At 54.3% G+C, this 15,182-nt stretch overlaps 7 protein-coding genes across 7 annotated transcripts; 3 read left to right on the top strand and 4 right to left on the bottom strand.

The window, feature by feature from the left end:
* Positions 1-1,806: 1,806 nt before the first annotated feature.
* Positions 1,807-2,271, bottom strand: HRG_09401 (centromere DNA-binding protein complex CBF3 subunit; the record flags this gene model as incomplete). Its single annotated transcript, XM_044867872.1, has 2 exons — positions 1,807-1,945; positions 2,033-2,271. The coding sequence occupies 2 exons, from the start codon at positions 2,269-2,271 to the stop codon at positions 1,807-1,809; spliced, it is 378 nt and encodes a 125-aa protein (XP_044717132.1).
* Positions 2,272-2,431: 160 nt separating this feature from the next.
* HRG_09402 (uncharacterized protein) lies at positions 2,432-3,971 on the bottom strand (the record flags this gene model as incomplete). Its single annotated transcript, XM_044867873.1, has 7 exons — positions 2,432-2,509; positions 2,567-2,709; positions 2,784-2,869; positions 2,956-3,481; positions 3,558-3,597; positions 3,669-3,788; positions 3,849-3,971. 7 exons carry the CDS (start codon positions 3,969-3,971, stop codon positions 2,432-2,434), a joined length of 1,116 nt encoding a protein of 371 aa, XP_044717133.1.
* Positions 3,972-5,071: 1,100 nt separating this feature from the next.
* On the top strand, positions 5,072-5,913 carry HRG_09403 (uncharacterized protein; the record flags this gene model as incomplete). The annotated part of the gene is made up of 3 exons (XM_044867874.1): positions 5,072-5,537; positions 5,595-5,660; positions 5,711-5,913. 3 exons carry the CDS (start codon positions 5,072-5,074, stop codon positions 5,911-5,913), a joined length of 735 nt encoding a protein of 244 aa, XP_044717134.1.
* A 734-nt stretch (positions 5,914-6,647) lies between these two features.
* On the bottom strand, positions 6,648-7,687 carry HRG_09404 (uncharacterized protein; the record flags this gene model as incomplete). The annotated part of the gene is made up of 2 exons (XM_044867875.1): positions 6,648-6,871; positions 7,324-7,687. The coding sequence occupies 2 exons, from the start codon at positions 7,685-7,687 to the stop codon at positions 6,648-6,650; spliced, it is 588 nt and encodes a 195-aa protein (XP_044717135.1).
* A 912-nt stretch (positions 7,688-8,599) lies between these two features.
* Positions 8,600-9,121, top strand: HRG_09405 (uncharacterized protein; the record flags this gene model as incomplete). Its single annotated transcript, XM_044867876.1, has 1 exon — positions 8,600-9,121. The coding sequence occupies one exon, from the start codon at positions 8,600-8,602 to the stop codon at positions 9,119-9,121; it is 522 nt and encodes a 173-aa protein (XP_044717136.1).
* A 669-nt stretch (positions 9,122-9,790) lies between these two features.
* HRG_09406 (cerato-platanin domain-containing protein) lies at positions 9,791-10,270 on the bottom strand (the record flags this gene model as incomplete). Its single annotated transcript, XM_044867877.1, has 2 exons — positions 9,791-10,146; positions 10,210-10,270. The coding sequence occupies 2 exons, from the start codon at positions 10,268-10,270 to the stop codon at positions 9,791-9,793; spliced, it is 417 nt and encodes a 138-aa protein (XP_044717137.1).
* Positions 10,271-13,612: 3,342 nt separating this feature from the next.
* On the top strand, positions 13,613-13,918 carry HRG_09407 (uncharacterized protein; the record flags this gene model as incomplete). Its single annotated transcript, XM_044867878.1, has 2 exons — positions 13,613-13,795; positions 13,874-13,918. The coding sequence occupies 2 exons, from the start codon at positions 13,613-13,615 to the stop codon at positions 13,916-13,918; spliced, it is 228 nt and encodes a 75-aa protein (XP_044717138.1).
* Between the last annotated feature and the right edge of the window lie 1,264 nt (positions 13,919-15,182).

Raw genomic sequence — 15,182 nt, forward strand, 5'->3', positions numbered from 1 at the left:
CTCGCCACGCCCAGATTTCTCGAGCCAGTCACGCATTCTTGGCCGAGCATCTCATTGCTTCCGTTTGTCAAGAACGAGCAGAAAAGGCTCATTGACCGTGAGAGCCTAGATTTGAATTCCTTGGCCAAGCAACTCGGGTCCGGCAATGGCCAATGCCACTAATGCGAAAGCACATGCAACCTCACCGCCCTCAGTCTAAACTTTCCCACGGCGGCAACATGCTCTTCCGGCACGACGAGCAACCACTGCGCGCCCCAAGCCTACTGCACTTTGAGACGTGTCTTGGTCAAGGGTCATCAACAGCAGATTCCTAGAGCGGCCGAATGGCCCGTCCATCGGCAGACCTACATGTGCAAGTGCCTTCCGTCATTCTCGGCTGACTCGCATTGGAGCTCGAGGTCCGCTGCCTTTCCGTCCGGCAAAGCCTCCGATTCGCCACAGCCAACGCGCCGGCTGGGCGATCGGTACTGGTCGACACATGATGCCAGGACACAGTACGAACGCTATCAACTGCTGCAACGTCGACCCCCAGCTCAGCTGAAGATACCGCCAAGGTTTTCTTGGCAAAGATGGTATTCTCGGAGAGAGGCAAAACATCGTGACGGAGCTGTTTGGCAGCTGACGATGATTCACATATTGAGTATCGAGGCTGCCCAGGCAATGCACACTGAGCAGCCATTGTTTCCGTTCCGTCGTCGTCTTTATCCCCAGGCCGTCACCTCGGCGGCCGTGTGCGAGAGCGCCTTACCTCCCATGAATGTCAGGTCACGGCGAGCCTCTTAAACTGCGGATACAGCTCCCATATTGAGCCCATGCTTCACGTCACAGCTCTACGAGACCTCTATTACCAGCTCGTAGTGCACCCCGCACCTTCCAGACTGGTGAATACGTCATGTTGAGACATCAAGTGGATGTCACAGGTCCGGCTTTGGTGGGCGGTCAGCGGATTACCCCGCAGATTACCGCCGATTACCCGCTTGCCCTTGACATCACCTCTGCCGGGTTGATGTCATCTTCGGAGCGCCATAAAGCGCGAAAGCCGGGACCGACGACGACAAAACCAGTTCGACTGGATAGCCTGCGTTTGTGCGATCAGAATGCACCCTGTCTAAGGTCCTACATCCTGTCGGTTGCGAGGTTGCGGTGATTTGAAGCATTTTCTAGCCTTGACGCGCTGGAGCTACAGCGGCGCTTAGCGGATGCATACCCTGTCTACAGGCCACTACCGCTGACTGTAGCGACGCAGCCCCTGACGGCCTGGGGGCACTTTCGCCGCCAAGGTCCTCGTCATTCTATCAGACGGGTGTTCAAAATCACTGCGCCATCGACTTTTCGCTACCACCGACGTTGAATTGCCCCGACGCACGTTTGTGTCCCTTTTCGCCTTGCCTGTCCTTTCGGATGGCCTTGAACAACTTATCCAAAGAGCTGGGTCCACGTTCTTCGTCCATTTGCCTCGCCACGATATCTTCAGTTAAGCCGTCCGACTGGGCCCGCCTCCGAACCTCATCGACGATGATCTTGCGCGTGGAAAAGTAATTCTTCTCTGCAGATGGCCGCCATCGAGCACCCCAGTCTCGCTCAAGAGAATCCACAGAAGGCATTTCGCCCCAGCCCTGCCGCCAGAGACGCAGCAGCTCCTGTACAGATTTGACAGAACGGGGAGCTTGAAGCTCGGAGGTTCGCGCGGCCCAGGCGGCTCGCCATGCGCTCTTCCCTGGGCTTGCCCCTGGCCCGCTTGCACCATTCCCTGCTGCTGCTCTAGAGAGAGCGGAGCGTATGTCGGACCGCCCGCTTGCGAAGGGCCTATCTCGGACCTGAGGACCGTCTCTCGTGGAGCGCGGCGCCTCTGTTGATGAGCTCCCGCGATCTCCGCATGTTGACCTGCAGCACCTTGGCCGGGGCTGAAGGTGACGGTGTAGGTGGCCTGCGCAAACTCATCCAACTTTGTGCATAGTTCGTAAGAAGCCCCCAAAAGGTCTAGATGTCTTCGCTCAGCTAACTGCTCGGCTGCGACCTGTTGAGTCAGTACTGTGCGCAGCTTCTCCGCAACCACCGGGATCGCTTTTGAATGACCGTGGTATGGCTGTCTTCGTGGTCCCGTGTGCATGTGTCTTGAACTTTGCTGGCGAACGCTTCAAACTCGGGGCAAGAGAAGACCGGATCCTGAAAGATAGGATGGTCGGGGTAGGACTCGCGAAGGAAGACAGCGTCCTGCAGGAGCACCTCTCGAAGCCACTCCAGGAGTTCCAAGAAGGCGCCGGCGGCCATGTTCTGCTCCACCCCAGATCTGAGAAAGGGCTACTGTGGGCCTCTTTCCATTTGTCGAGTTGAGGCCAGACCTGCACGAGTAGCACCACAGGCGGCCTCACGGTGGCCCGGGGCACGAAATAAGACCCCGACCATTCAGGGTCAAAGTCGGCCACGGCCCTCATGAATTCGAAAGGCAGGAAGTCAGATAGCAGCCGGTCATTTGGTCTCCGTTATTCCAACGACCGGCTCGGCGGATCTGTATAGTTCGGGTCAGCCCAGGCCAGGGGTTGGCGGCTTGCCTAGGGCAGATGACACGCCTGTCCTCCATCCACCCGGCCATGTCGGCGTTTTGCGTCGCCGCCACTCTAGGCGCGTGGCTGACCTTGGAGACCTTGATGCCGGCCTTCTTGTAGAACCTGGACGTCCATTCTCGGGCAGTCTGGCCCGACAACGGAGCTGTATATTCGGTGAGTGAAAGGGTCGATGCACCCTCTGAGTTATGGGATTCCGGTGAATGCCATCACGCTTACCTTGAGGCTCCTTCGCCGATCGGCGGAGCACCTTCGTTTCATACCAGTCTTCGCTTCTTTGGAAGACGGAAACCTTTCCGCCTTTTCTACCTGCCAGCGCCAGAAAAGCCAGAACGCGAGGGCGCCGATGAGACAAGATCGCGGATCTCGATGCCGCAAAGCAGATCCATACTCCATGCGGCCGTGCTGGTTGGTCTTCCACAGTTCATCACGACAACCAGCGCCTTCGTGGTATACCCTGGGCCTTGAAGCCCTCGTTGGGTAAGTCCAGGGAAAGCAGTCTGCCAACTCCATCGGCAGGCGGTTGCCGGACCGCAGCAGCATGTGGTTCCCGAGCAGAAAGTCCACCTGCGTCCTCAGGGCGCAGGCGATCTCTCTCTCGGACCATGCCACGTTGGTGTGGTCGGGTATCTGCGCCGGCGCATACACATCTCTCAGAGTTCCAACTCCCTGTCCATGTATTCCTTCCTCTTCCGGCTCCAAGTCGTTGCAAGAATGCTGCGTTTGAGCGCCTTCAGTGCCACTCCCGTGGCCGGGCCGCAGGATTGACTCCCGGCTCTTCTGCTCGTCGTAAAGCTTCTGTATGGCCGAGACGTAGCCCCGTACAGTATTATACTGTAGTTTGAGCGTGGACTCATACAACTCCAAGTCGGAGTCTGACTCGTATTCGCTACCTCCGCCGCCTACAACGATGGTATCTGCTGGGGAAGCTGGGTGTTAGTATGATGGGCTGGCTCAGTCCGACGACCACATCCCGTGATCAACATCTGTTACCTGATGGTGCTCTGCGTCTTTTCACGGCCCTCTTGGCTTCCTGAGCCTCGAGGTGTCGTTTTCTTTCATCGGCGACCCTCTTCCTTTCTTTGGAGGACGTGATGCCACTACCTCCTTCATGAAGAGCAAGAGCTTTCCTTCATCGACCAGGTCTCCCGGTAGCTGTTGGCCCTGTGGTACCGAGGCCGGCCAAACGTCCGGGATCGCAGGCCAGTTGGCTTGACACCACTCCTGTGAGGCGGTCAATGCATGGATCTACATGAAGATTGCAGGGCGCGCATGCGGGCTTGCCTTCCATTCTTCCTGCTTGGGACGATAATTTCGCTTCGTATTCTTCGGCTGGGTGTTCTCCAGATCTAACAGGTAGTGCTCAATGGCCGCCCTGACCCGGGGATCCTCTATCGCGTTCGACATGGTGCAGGCGGTCGCCGTCGCGACGGTGGCAATGGAGGAGGTGGAGGAGGAGGTGGGAGGAGGGAGGTGGAGCGCAACGCGCGTGAGCGAGACCGAAATCGAAGGTCTCGCGCAGGGCCCCGCGGGCGTGGACCTTCGATTTTGCCGTCCGATGGCGGTAATCCGACTAAGAAAACGCCAGCCCCGCAGGGCCGGGCCTTCGAAAACGACATGGTTTTGCGTGGGGCGGGGCGGTAATCCGATTACCGGATGACCGGTCAGCCGGCCCCGGGACCTGTGACACCACCGAATGCCGCAGACAAAACTAGTCCCGACCAAGGCAAAATGCGTACTTGGTTGGATAATGTACTCAGCTGAATGATTCATATGCGCTCCTCAGCCGGCAAACCCAGACCAATCTACGTGGCAGCTGCCGAAATCGGAAGTGGCTTGAAAGCCGGTGAATCTGATTCTTGACAACAACTGAGACTGGAGGGGGGCAAAGACAAGCTTTCGGGATGAATCTGAGTATTGTGGCAGTGGACCTTGAGCATGGACGCACTAATCTCGGACAGAGCCTTGGAGCTCGACAACAATGATTGTAAAGGGCACTGTTAAATCCTGCCACGATGAATGTTCGTCGAGGTTGCAGGGGATCTTTCACGGAAAATGGCATCTTGGCAACGCATGCATCGTTTGCTCAAGCCGCCAGCGCATCAGTATACCTGAGCGCCCGGGGCGATGCGTCAGAGGCCAGCCAGTCATGTTAAGGGAACCGACGCAGTCTTATATGCACAGAGAATCGCCGTCGGCACGGGCTCTGGAACATGGCTTGATGCTTCAGCCATTTGAATCCGTTGTTTGCCAGGTGCAGACGCAGGTTTCGACAGTGTGTCGAACGCGCAGCGTAGATCCCAAGACTCAACAAAGTAAGCAAGCGCCGTGGATAAAGGCGGGAGGAAGAGAACGCAGGACGGCAGGACGGAGTCGGATAGGATACTTAAAGCCCGGCAACTCTCCACTCGGTTCTGACTGAATCTCTTCATCATCAGACTTACCTCCAGTCTTCCACAATCATCCATCTTCAAGAACACCAGTGTCCCTCTTCAACCGTCAACACCATGAAGTCTTCAGCGGCCTGTCTCGTCACCCTTCTCTTGGCTGCCACCCAGGCTGATGCCGAGTGTGTCCCAGGACACCGGGAGACAATCAGCCCCGGCTACGTTGTTGAGCACAAGTGTGACTTATTCCGCGAGGGAGACGTGCACAACAACATCGGCTCCAACAATGAATGTGCTAAACTCTGCGAAGCAGCCGCTCGCGCTGTCTGTTCATATCATCCGCCGACCAAGAGGTGCGTCGTCGGCAAGGACAGCGGAAGGAATATTCCGCGGACTGGGGTTACGTACATGGAGAAGGTCGAAGACGCCGCCGTCGATGATCCGTTTGCAGTGGACTGCAACGAAGAGAAAGACGCCTGTCTCCTTCGTGAAACCACGCTGAATGACGAGCTGGCCCAATGCAAGAGTAATGCCGCCTCTTCGGCGGCCGCTTCCGCCACGCTCCAGGACGTGCTTGCGGCAAACTGTAAGTAGGGCAGAGAGTTGCTCACTTTGCGAGCCCCTGCTGACTCGATATATCCAGGCCCGAGCAAGCATGCCAAGGAAACCACTGTGTCCGGAAAGCAGTACAAGATTTGGTGCTCTCGCTGTAAGTGATGGATTCTCCCCTGGACCGAACAGCGAGCTGATTTGCGACAGACCATGATCCTTCTGGCGCAAAGGAGACGCAAAACGTGGACACTCTCGCGGAATGTGTCAATCTATGCAGCGCCAAGACGTGGTGCACTTACGCACTCCACGGAGTCTACCAGACCAAGTGCCAGCTATACCAGCGCAGCGTGGCCTACACCACCACACCTGGGATTTCGAATAATGCCTGGCACTGCGCGGTTAAAAAGTAGGAGCCCCTTTGATGGCTGACGGGAGAGCATTACATGTTCTGGTGGAGATGGTGTCCTGGGACAGGTCAAAGGCTTTTGGGGGTGACGGTCGGAACGCATGACTTGTCTGAAGCGTCTCAACTAGTCGTTCCGAAGGCGGCATTTCACTTTGTCCTGGTTTCAGCATGTCAACTCTGAGAGCGCGTTAATCTGGTGTGGGCAACTCTTTACTTCGTCTGCACGATGGAGGAAACAGCCATCAAACTACATGTCTTCTTCTCCGAGCCAACTCAACTATACTTGCGATAGCTAAGCATCAGAAACTCACTCCGCGTTTCGCAAGTGTCATTTACCACGTGTCAAAGGAGCCGCGGGAATGGTTCTTTTGTCGGAGTAGTGACTTCGCAGCTTGGGCAACTGCATCTCGACGGCTTCAAGTGCCATGTTTTCTTGAGTATATCAGAAGTGGGCTGCGTGGTGCTGGGGAACGGATGGTGTCGAGGTATACTGTTGGCAGCTGGCTCTGTTGCCCATTTGCCCCCTTTTCAACAAGAGAATACGGCGATGGAAGTCGCCGTCAGAGTTGTCACCTTGCTCATTACGATGCGCTGGTTATGGGGCATTGTAACTGTCAAGTTGGTAAAATACTGCTACTCCAGGCAAAATAGTGACACCCCCTTTAGGGGCATGATTGGCGCGTGCTATGCGTCTTCTCTCGTCTTGACAGCAACCAATAGAGACAATCCAAGTACTAGTTATTCCACCGCTGGGGGTTCCTCCTTGGATCCCGCCGCTGGGGATTCCCCTTTGGGCGTATACAGGTCGCGGTACCAGTATCCCTTGTCGGAGCGCTCAACCTTGACGTATCCATCCTTTGGCTCCCCCGACACTTGAATCTTCTTTCCATGCTCGAAGATGGCTGCTTTCTCTGCCTCGTCCTTTTCCCCTGGCAGTAGATCCCCTTGCTTGTCACAGTTAGCTGATGGAAATGTTAGCCGCAAGCTCCTTAAGTGTACAGACAGTGATGAGGGGAAACTTACTGCAGAGCTGGTCCCTACAAGGAAGACAAGTAAGTATAAGACCATATATAGAGAGTTTCAGCTGACTTACCAATCATATTTCCCCTCGATAGATGTAAGGCGAGGACATCTTGTCCCTGTGCGATGATACTCATCGCAGAATGAAATCACGGGAAATTCCTTGTGCCCGCACATGAACTTGTGCTATTTAACAATTTAGCGGATAGAAAGCGACTGCCTGGACTCTTAGTACCTACGTAGAGATACCTGCACATGACTGAGTCTTGTCGTTGAGTTGTTTCGGATGCAGAGCAGTCAGGCAGGACGGCTGGTGGCTGTTCCAGAGGGAGAGATGTGTCAAAGGGCTTCGTTCGCAGGTTGATTAAGGCGTGTCCCGAGCAAATCCTGGCACGTTGGCAATGGTCTGGAGTTGTCGTGAGTAGGAAGGGTGAGTTGAGGATGGTGTCAAGAAGCGGATGAGAGCAGGCGATCTTATATACCCAGCGGCTCGCCAGATTAACTCGAGCCTGAGAGAACAGCTCGTGAACCATATCCACTGCAGAGTCCGGCCAGAGTGAACGCGTTCCGTATACGTTTAGATCCCACGCAATGATGGCCCGTCGATCGCTTAATATTGATACTTCGTATCGGCGTTTGCGCCCCTTTGTCTGGGTCGTAGCGGGAACATGGGTTGACGGGAGCACCCGCCATCTAAGCATCGGGGAAGCAATGTGGTCCTTGCGGCTCAACGATTCTTTGTTGTGTAGTCGCTTCATGATGTCGGTCGAGGTAGAATAAAGCAGGGCAGGTCTGAAGAAGAGAAAGGCAGCAGGTGAGTTTTTCGATGCTGGAGGGCCTATCCTCTTCAAACAATGAGGGCTTTGCCGGTCCATTGATACACTCGTGGTCTTGACAGGCCAATCTTCCAGCCCCTTTGCAGCGTCACCATAAGTGTCCCCAGTCGCCTCGTCATACTGTGTAGAAATTTTGGTGAATGTAATACTAAGAACTCCTGCCGAACAGTCACTGGTGGCTGTTGAAGAATCGGGTAGTTACTTTCAACGCCGAGATAAAGACCTCTTGCTGAACAGATACCGGCGGCTGTTGAAGTATCAGTAGTTACTTTCAACTCCGAGATAATCCGACTGAGTGCATGTCTGGTAGAAGAGGTCCAGCGCTGCCTTTCAACCATGCGGCTAGATTTGTGTGTTGCCAGCTGCCACCTTGCAAACGGAACCAAGAAAATACCACATTGAACGAACAGTCACTCATCTGGCGATCCGGAGCACGTGTTGGTGTCCGGGCACATTGGCAGCCGGCGAACAGCTGGCCGGGTTCCCCGTGGCAACTGGCACTCGTTCAGTGGCTCGGCATGGGTGCCTGGAAAACGCGGCCACGCCTTGGAACAAATAAAAGCCCGCCGTGTTTTTCTGCTGTTCAGCCTGTCGCTTCTTCTCGCAACATCAACACAAACACAGACGCGTTCACCTCACACCTTCGCCACAGCAAAAGCACTGGCAAGTCGAGGCTTCCTTCAATTTCTGCACTCGTGTTTCCCTCGTTAAGCCCAAAGACTCTCAGACCATCTTGTTCTCTCGGCTGCGGCTTGGCTCTGCGGCTCTGCACAACTCGACTCAAAACAGCATCGTGCCAGGTCCCCTGGCAGCTCTTCAACGCCTGCAGCCACGATGGATCATGATGATCTTGCCCGCGAGCTTGTGAACCCTACTCCTGGAGACATCCTCGCTGCCTACGTCTTTGAAGAGGATGTGGTTGAGCTCGGATGGGAGCACTACATCCAAGGCAACCACCTCGCGATTATGCCCTATGCTGAGCCGATCTTGGAGCAAATTAACCCAAGCGACCTCCAGTTGACCATCGCGACTGTGGATGGCACCGGCGGCGCTGTCGAGGTCGCCGTTGTTGAGCGTCGCTCGCGCTCCTTCTCGATGAACTTCATGGCGTACGATGCGCAGAAGCAATGCTGGGCCTTCAAGGGTGAAATGCGCCTTCTGAAGCATTTCCTCGGCATCATGAGCGCCTACTTTCGCCTGGGACGCGTGGACAAGGCGCTCGTCCGTTCTCGCAACCTCTTCCAGCCCCTGTGCGGCCTCAACGACGGACTCACCCGCGGCGAATACGAGGACAAGATCAAGATTGGCGACTGCGTCCTCTTCCTCGCGGATCGCGAGAGTAAGTGCCTTCTCTGACTCAAACTCCGGGGCGGATCCGTGTGCCAACGAAACAAGGACCCATGACTCGAGCGATCTATGGCAACCGAGGCTTTCGGTCTATTGTGTCCAGTTCCATGGTAGCGGATCACGGCCCGTTCTCCGACATGTCGGACCAGGATCATACGGGGGAGGAGGAGAGTAACGGAGTTGGTTCTAATCAGGGCGAGGACAGCCGCTGGAGACGTGCTCTTCGGCTGCGTGCTCTTCGGCAGCGCAACAGGCCTTCGGGTGGCAACGGCGTCAACCCGCCCACGAACTCTCCTCAGGCATCATCCAGCAATGGTAGACGTCGTCGCTAAAGCGGTCGATCTCTGACCGTTCTGGACGTCATGTCTCGGGAACAACGAGGGATAGGGGATGTGCAGCTGTGGCTTCTAGCAAGGACAAGGGAGCGACCAACTGCCGATCAGGAGCGTTACGGTAATGGACCATGGTTTGAGAGGATCACTCGGGAATTGTGATGCGCGCGAATAGCTGAGCAGGACTGGGCGAGCTGCCAGCCTCACAGACAGACAGACAAAAGACTCCTTGCATTTACTTTTCCTGTGAAAAGTGACAGAATTGAAGCAGCCGAGGCCGAATCGGGTCATTATTTATTAACAGTAAATGTCTCTCTAATCCATCCCCTTGTAGCTATGCCCCAGGCTACATGCCGCATTTCTTGGAGTCGATCTGAGTAGCCTTGGCGTCGATGCGGCCCAGCTGGACGGCCTGGTTGTTGGTCAACTTGTCCATGGCGGCCTGGGCGATGTTGAAGCCGGCATCGGTATGGTCAATGGCCAAGACGTTGATGCTCTGGCCCTGGAATTCGAGCTTCCAGCAGGTGCCGCAATTTGGTGATCCCCAGCCGGCGATGACCTGGGCACCGCCAATGAAGGGAAAGACGGGAATATCGCCCTGCTTCCGCCACGACTTGCGCGTCATGAGGCCATTGGGGCCGTCGGAGCAGGAGACGGCGGTAAGGGATCGATCGCGATTGTCGTAGCCGGGGTCGTATGAGACTTGAGTTTCTCGTCAGCTTCTCTTGAGGATGCGAGTGCGGAGCGGAAGAGCCGGGCACTCACCGGTTATGGCCGAGACGACGGAGGCCAGGGCCGCGAGGCTAAAGATTTGAGACAGCTGCATATTTATTTGCTTCTGGACAGCCAAAAGTTATTCAGTCAGAGTCGGAGGCAAGATGCGGAAGTAAGACGAAGGTGGATAGAGGCGCTGCTCGACAACCATAACGCTGGAGGGGGGACCACGGGACATTTATACCAGACCCTCACCTCCCTTGGCGTCGCCATACGGACCCTGGTGACCGAGAAAGATGATTGCCGTCGCGAATGTGCAGAGCTATGAGATCATAGCTCCGGCCCGCAGTCTCGTATTCAATGCCTCGGCGTTCCCCGTATAAGATGGTATGGCCGGATCATGTCATCATGTGCAGCAGCACTGCCGAGCCTAAATCTGCGCTCAGGAAATGGCTCGTGTTTTCCCACGTCTTGTTTTCCCCACAGACGATGCAGTAAACGGGCCGTCGGGCGGCGGGTCGCATCGGGGGTTTTTCCTGCGACTCCGCATCGTCGACGAGACATGGGGCCACTATGGCGTCGCACGTGTGCAACGGCAGATGGTGCTCTTCGTCTTTGCTTTTTCCGGGAGCGCCATCCATCCTTGGCAGTTTGCTAGGTATTCACAGTGCAGACGTATGGTCGACTGGTGTTGTTCTGCTGGCCTTGAAATAGGCTGTCCTGGCCCTTCGGGTTTGTTGGAGACGGACGTGCATGTCGAGGTGGAGGCGAGGGATCCGACATGCGCAGGCTGCATCTACTAATCGTTCGTATTGTTCTGCTCCGCTCCGGACGGTCAAAGAGGGGGGAGATTTATTTTAAGGGCTGACGGGCGCTTTGGTCATGATCGTCTCCCTCGTATGACACGCTTTCATGTGACGTTGCAGAAAGATGACAGGGCTCGAACTCGGTTGGCAATATTTGCTCGCGGGCGATGGCGGACACGAACATGTTGAAGCAGGGGAATCATGACAGGATGGACGCGTTGAGAGCATGCGAGAATCCCGGGATATGACTTGTCGGGGTTCGGCTTTGAAGAGTCGCGTGTCCGGTCGGACGGCTGCCGACGGGTAACCACTAGATGGAAAAAGCAACCCCGTCGCAGTTTGGTGTTTCCGTCATGCACGGTCTCGGGCTTGAAAGGCCAATGATATAAATGTGTGGGAGAGGCATTCGGCCATGCCTCGGCAACAGACCACGCACGACATGCTATCAAAGGATCAAGGCCGTGACAGTTAGATGATTACGTACCGTGAATGGAGACACGGGCATTGTGATACTTGAAAGGGAGGAAATATGGGCCATCAGAGACAGGCCTGAACAGGTGGGCTCCACCGAGTCATTACCAGTTGTTTATTGTACACAGCTTTGAACGTACGCAGCAGTGCCCGCGTGCAGTCCCTCTCGTCATGTGCAGGATGACGCGGGCGTCTCGCGACCAATTGACCGTGGTCGTAACAGATACCCATGTCGTCTATATAGCCGAAGCGCCCCTTTAGCTTACCTAGGCGGTAAATTAGCTCTATATACAATAGCCAAAGGATAGGCGAGACTAATAGCGATCCTTGCGGGAGGCTGTATCGGAGAGGCGAGCTAGGCGTCGTAACGTCCTAGTATCTAACGCGCGCCGAGCAACCGACAGCTAATCTTATAGGGAATAAAAGTAGAGAGTAAGAGTTAAGAAATTTATTATCGTCTATCTAAAAATAAATATTAGAAGTTCTATCTTCTTATAGTTCTAAGGGAATGGGACTGCCTTACGGTAGCGAATTTGCTACTTACCTAGGGTGCTTTTATAATGTTATCTAGAACGTTCGATAACATCGCTTATTAACCGCGCATTTTATTCTACGTATCCTAAATGCGACAGCTAACGTAAAGGACTCGTCTACCAATCCACTATATCCACGGACCCCCTTTAGACGTCCTGTGCGCCCAAATTATCCTCCCTATGTCTGACCCGTATTGGGCAAGGCTACAGCGATAGACGTACAGTACCTCAGCGTAGGCGCAATCAACGTGTACATATACGTACAGGCCGTCGCCATACGTAGCTAGTAATACTACGACCTTGACACGGCTACCCTCAACACCAAGCATCGCAAAACTACAACGCTGTCCACAACGCGCACCCCCCTTCGCACGCCAAGTCCCACAAACACTGCAATACGCCCATTGAAGCCCCGTTTTCAATACTACACGATGCTTCAGCCTCCGCCGAACGATATGGAGCTCTTTTCCACCTTGCCCTCCAGCGAACCTACAGCCGTACGAGCAGGTGTGGCAGTTATAGATAGCTTCAATTTGCAGGCCAGTCAATAATGCGATATGCCTGCTTGCGTTGTCTTGCTAAGGAGTGCGTATGATCGTAAGATACTTTACATTGTAAGTGGCCGCCGCCTATTTTATATATACTGCTGTTGAGGAGAGTGGGCATAAGAGGCCACAGTCACGCCCAGTCGACCCAACAAGTCATGCACAAGGGAGCCTGCCTGTGCAACATGGCTCCCATAGCCCAAGGACATGATGTAGGCCTGACTCAGGTATAGGAACATCTCAATGCCCTCTTTTGGCTAGCTATGTGTGGTCACTGTACCTATATAAGCCCCTCCCTTGTCCCAATAGATAGACCAAGACATGCATCACTAAATTCACCTTTCTGTGCCCCTATTTCTTTCACTGTGCTCTCAAGCCTCTGCTTAAGAACTGCTTAGCCCGCTACGCCCTAGCCCAATACGGCTTAGACATAGGGAGGATAATATAGGCGCATAGGACGTCTGAAGGGGGTCATATCCACGCCATCCATTCCACTTTATGATGGCTTTAAATGGATCTACGGCACTAATAGCCTCCGTGGATCAAGGTCTATCCACTCCACTGGCTCCGCTAGTATATTTAGTGGAGTGGATTGCAACTCTGGGTCAGCCTGCTTAAGGCGCCGCCTAGTGCCTTGAATATAGTAGGCGTTCTAGACTACGGTTCTCGCCGTCCCTATCGCGTTTCTTCGTATGTTCGTGGCCGTCTCACTACTCTATTAGTCTCATTCCGTAGAAATTTGTCGCGGCTTAGCAGGATCACATTCCCTTGCTACGAAAGGTTTGCTAAAAAGGCCGGCCCCGGAAAATATGCAGAGCATTCCGGAGCCAAAGCTCATTTTCTCGGCTAACCGACACTTAAGTAAGTAAAAGCAAGCCGAGGAAAATAGTATATATAGACTGGTTAAGGAACATGCATTGAGAGAAGTCAGACAGCTTTTCCTCACTATCGCATACTATCATCACAGCCTAAGAACAAGCAATCCGGTTTCTCATCCAAGATGTTAAACTTATCTAAGATCCTTATTTTGACCATCGCTTTTGCAGCGAGTACGATCGCCTCGCCCGTCGAGAATGGAGACCTCGATATAAAGTCCGGCATGCTCAGCAGTGGCAACTATGGCGGCGGCGATGGCGGCGGCGATGGCGGCGGCTGCGGTCCCCAGCCGAAGCCTAAGCCGAAGCCTAAGCCGAAGAAGTGCAAGAAACAGGGTGCTAAATGCAGCGGGAGTACCAAACGCGGCAACAAATGCTGCAAGGAACTTAAGTGCATCTCAGGAAAGGTAGAAACGAGAAGTTCCTATTCGAGTGTAAACATGATATGTACTAAACATGACATGTACTGACCCATTATCCTATAGTGCCGCAAGGCGAAGCCGCCCGCACCTCCCATAGGCGGCTACTAAGAAAGTCGGGAAAATGTCTAATAGCGTTATAATTCGATTCGAAGACTACTCTCGTGGACTAGCTTGGAAGAACCTAGTGTTAAGCACGGTTTCAAGACAAGCATCGATCTACAAGCACCTTCTTTAAGTTAAACTGACCTTATTAGCTAATGCGTCTAGTAAAGTTAATTAATTTGTTATAAAATTGCGTTGCGTGAAAGTATATTAACTAGTATTTATGTCTATGTACGGTAATTCTCATCCTTGCGCTTTCGCTGCTGCTTGCTCCGGCCTTATAATATCGAGAAGAAGGCCCGAACGAGTTAAGGTCTTAAGGTCTCTCTAGGTAATATAGCTTAAAACTAGGTAAGAAGGGAGGTCTATAGACTATTATTTCTTCTTCCTATACTACTAATAGTAGTAGTAGTAGTATTGATTACCGTCTGGGACATCCCTATAAGGGCAAAAGACGTGCTAGGCTAGGTATAGTACAAGATGAGGGTGCTCGCCGGAAACCCGTCGCGCCTTCCTTACTTCTACTCCCCTATCTAGCAATTCTTGGACTCTGTGGCCGCTCGGATTCTCAGGTCCCTTCCCCCGTCAGCGGGTTCCGGGCACGGCGGTAAAGCCGTAATATTAGTCAGTCTTCGGTCAGAGCCGGGTGACTGAGAAAGCCCACGCAGTCAGCTGGGCCGTAGGCCCACGGGAGCCTACGGGTAGAAAACATAGAAAAGAGAATTGTACATATTAGGTTGGGGGGTTGCCTCGAGCTAGTGGCGGTGGCAAATCCGATCAAAGAATCCTGCCTCCGTTACTAGCCCGAGGAACCGGTCAAATCCCCTTCCTAGTGCCTGGTTGATAGCCTTGCCCGCCGTGGGGGCTAGCCTTAGGCGGTGTCGAGTACCTACCTTCCGGCAGTAGAAGGGGTGTGTCGGTGATTTTCTCCTCCCGCAGGAGCATTCGATCCGGGCCTCTTCGTGGTTAAACCTCTCGTGGTAGTCGGCGAAGTCCCCGTGCCCGCTCCTCGCAGCGAGCAGGTGATGGAGGTGCTGTCGTTTGGTGTGCAGCTCCGGGGGGCACCCGAGCGAGGCCTTGAGCCCTAGGCTCTTGTAGCTGCTCGGGGCCCCCGCGGCCCACCAGTCCTGGAAGTCGCGCCTGGCCGCAGCCTTGGCCTGTCTCTTGATGTTCGCGTACGTCGGCGGCCTGTCCGGGCCGAGGGCCCGGCAGCCCTCCTATACTACTAAGATGTCTAGAGGATCTCTTATTTAAGCGGGGACCTTTTAAA

Source organism: Hirsutella rhossiliensis (genome assembly GCF_020360975.1).
Source record: "Hirsutella rhossiliensis strain HR02 chromosome Unknown scaffold00012, whole genome shotgun sequence".
NCBI classification, from domain to species: Eukaryota; Fungi; Ascomycota; class Sordariomycetes; order Hypocreales; family Ophiocordycipitaceae; genus Hirsutella; species Hirsutella rhossiliensis.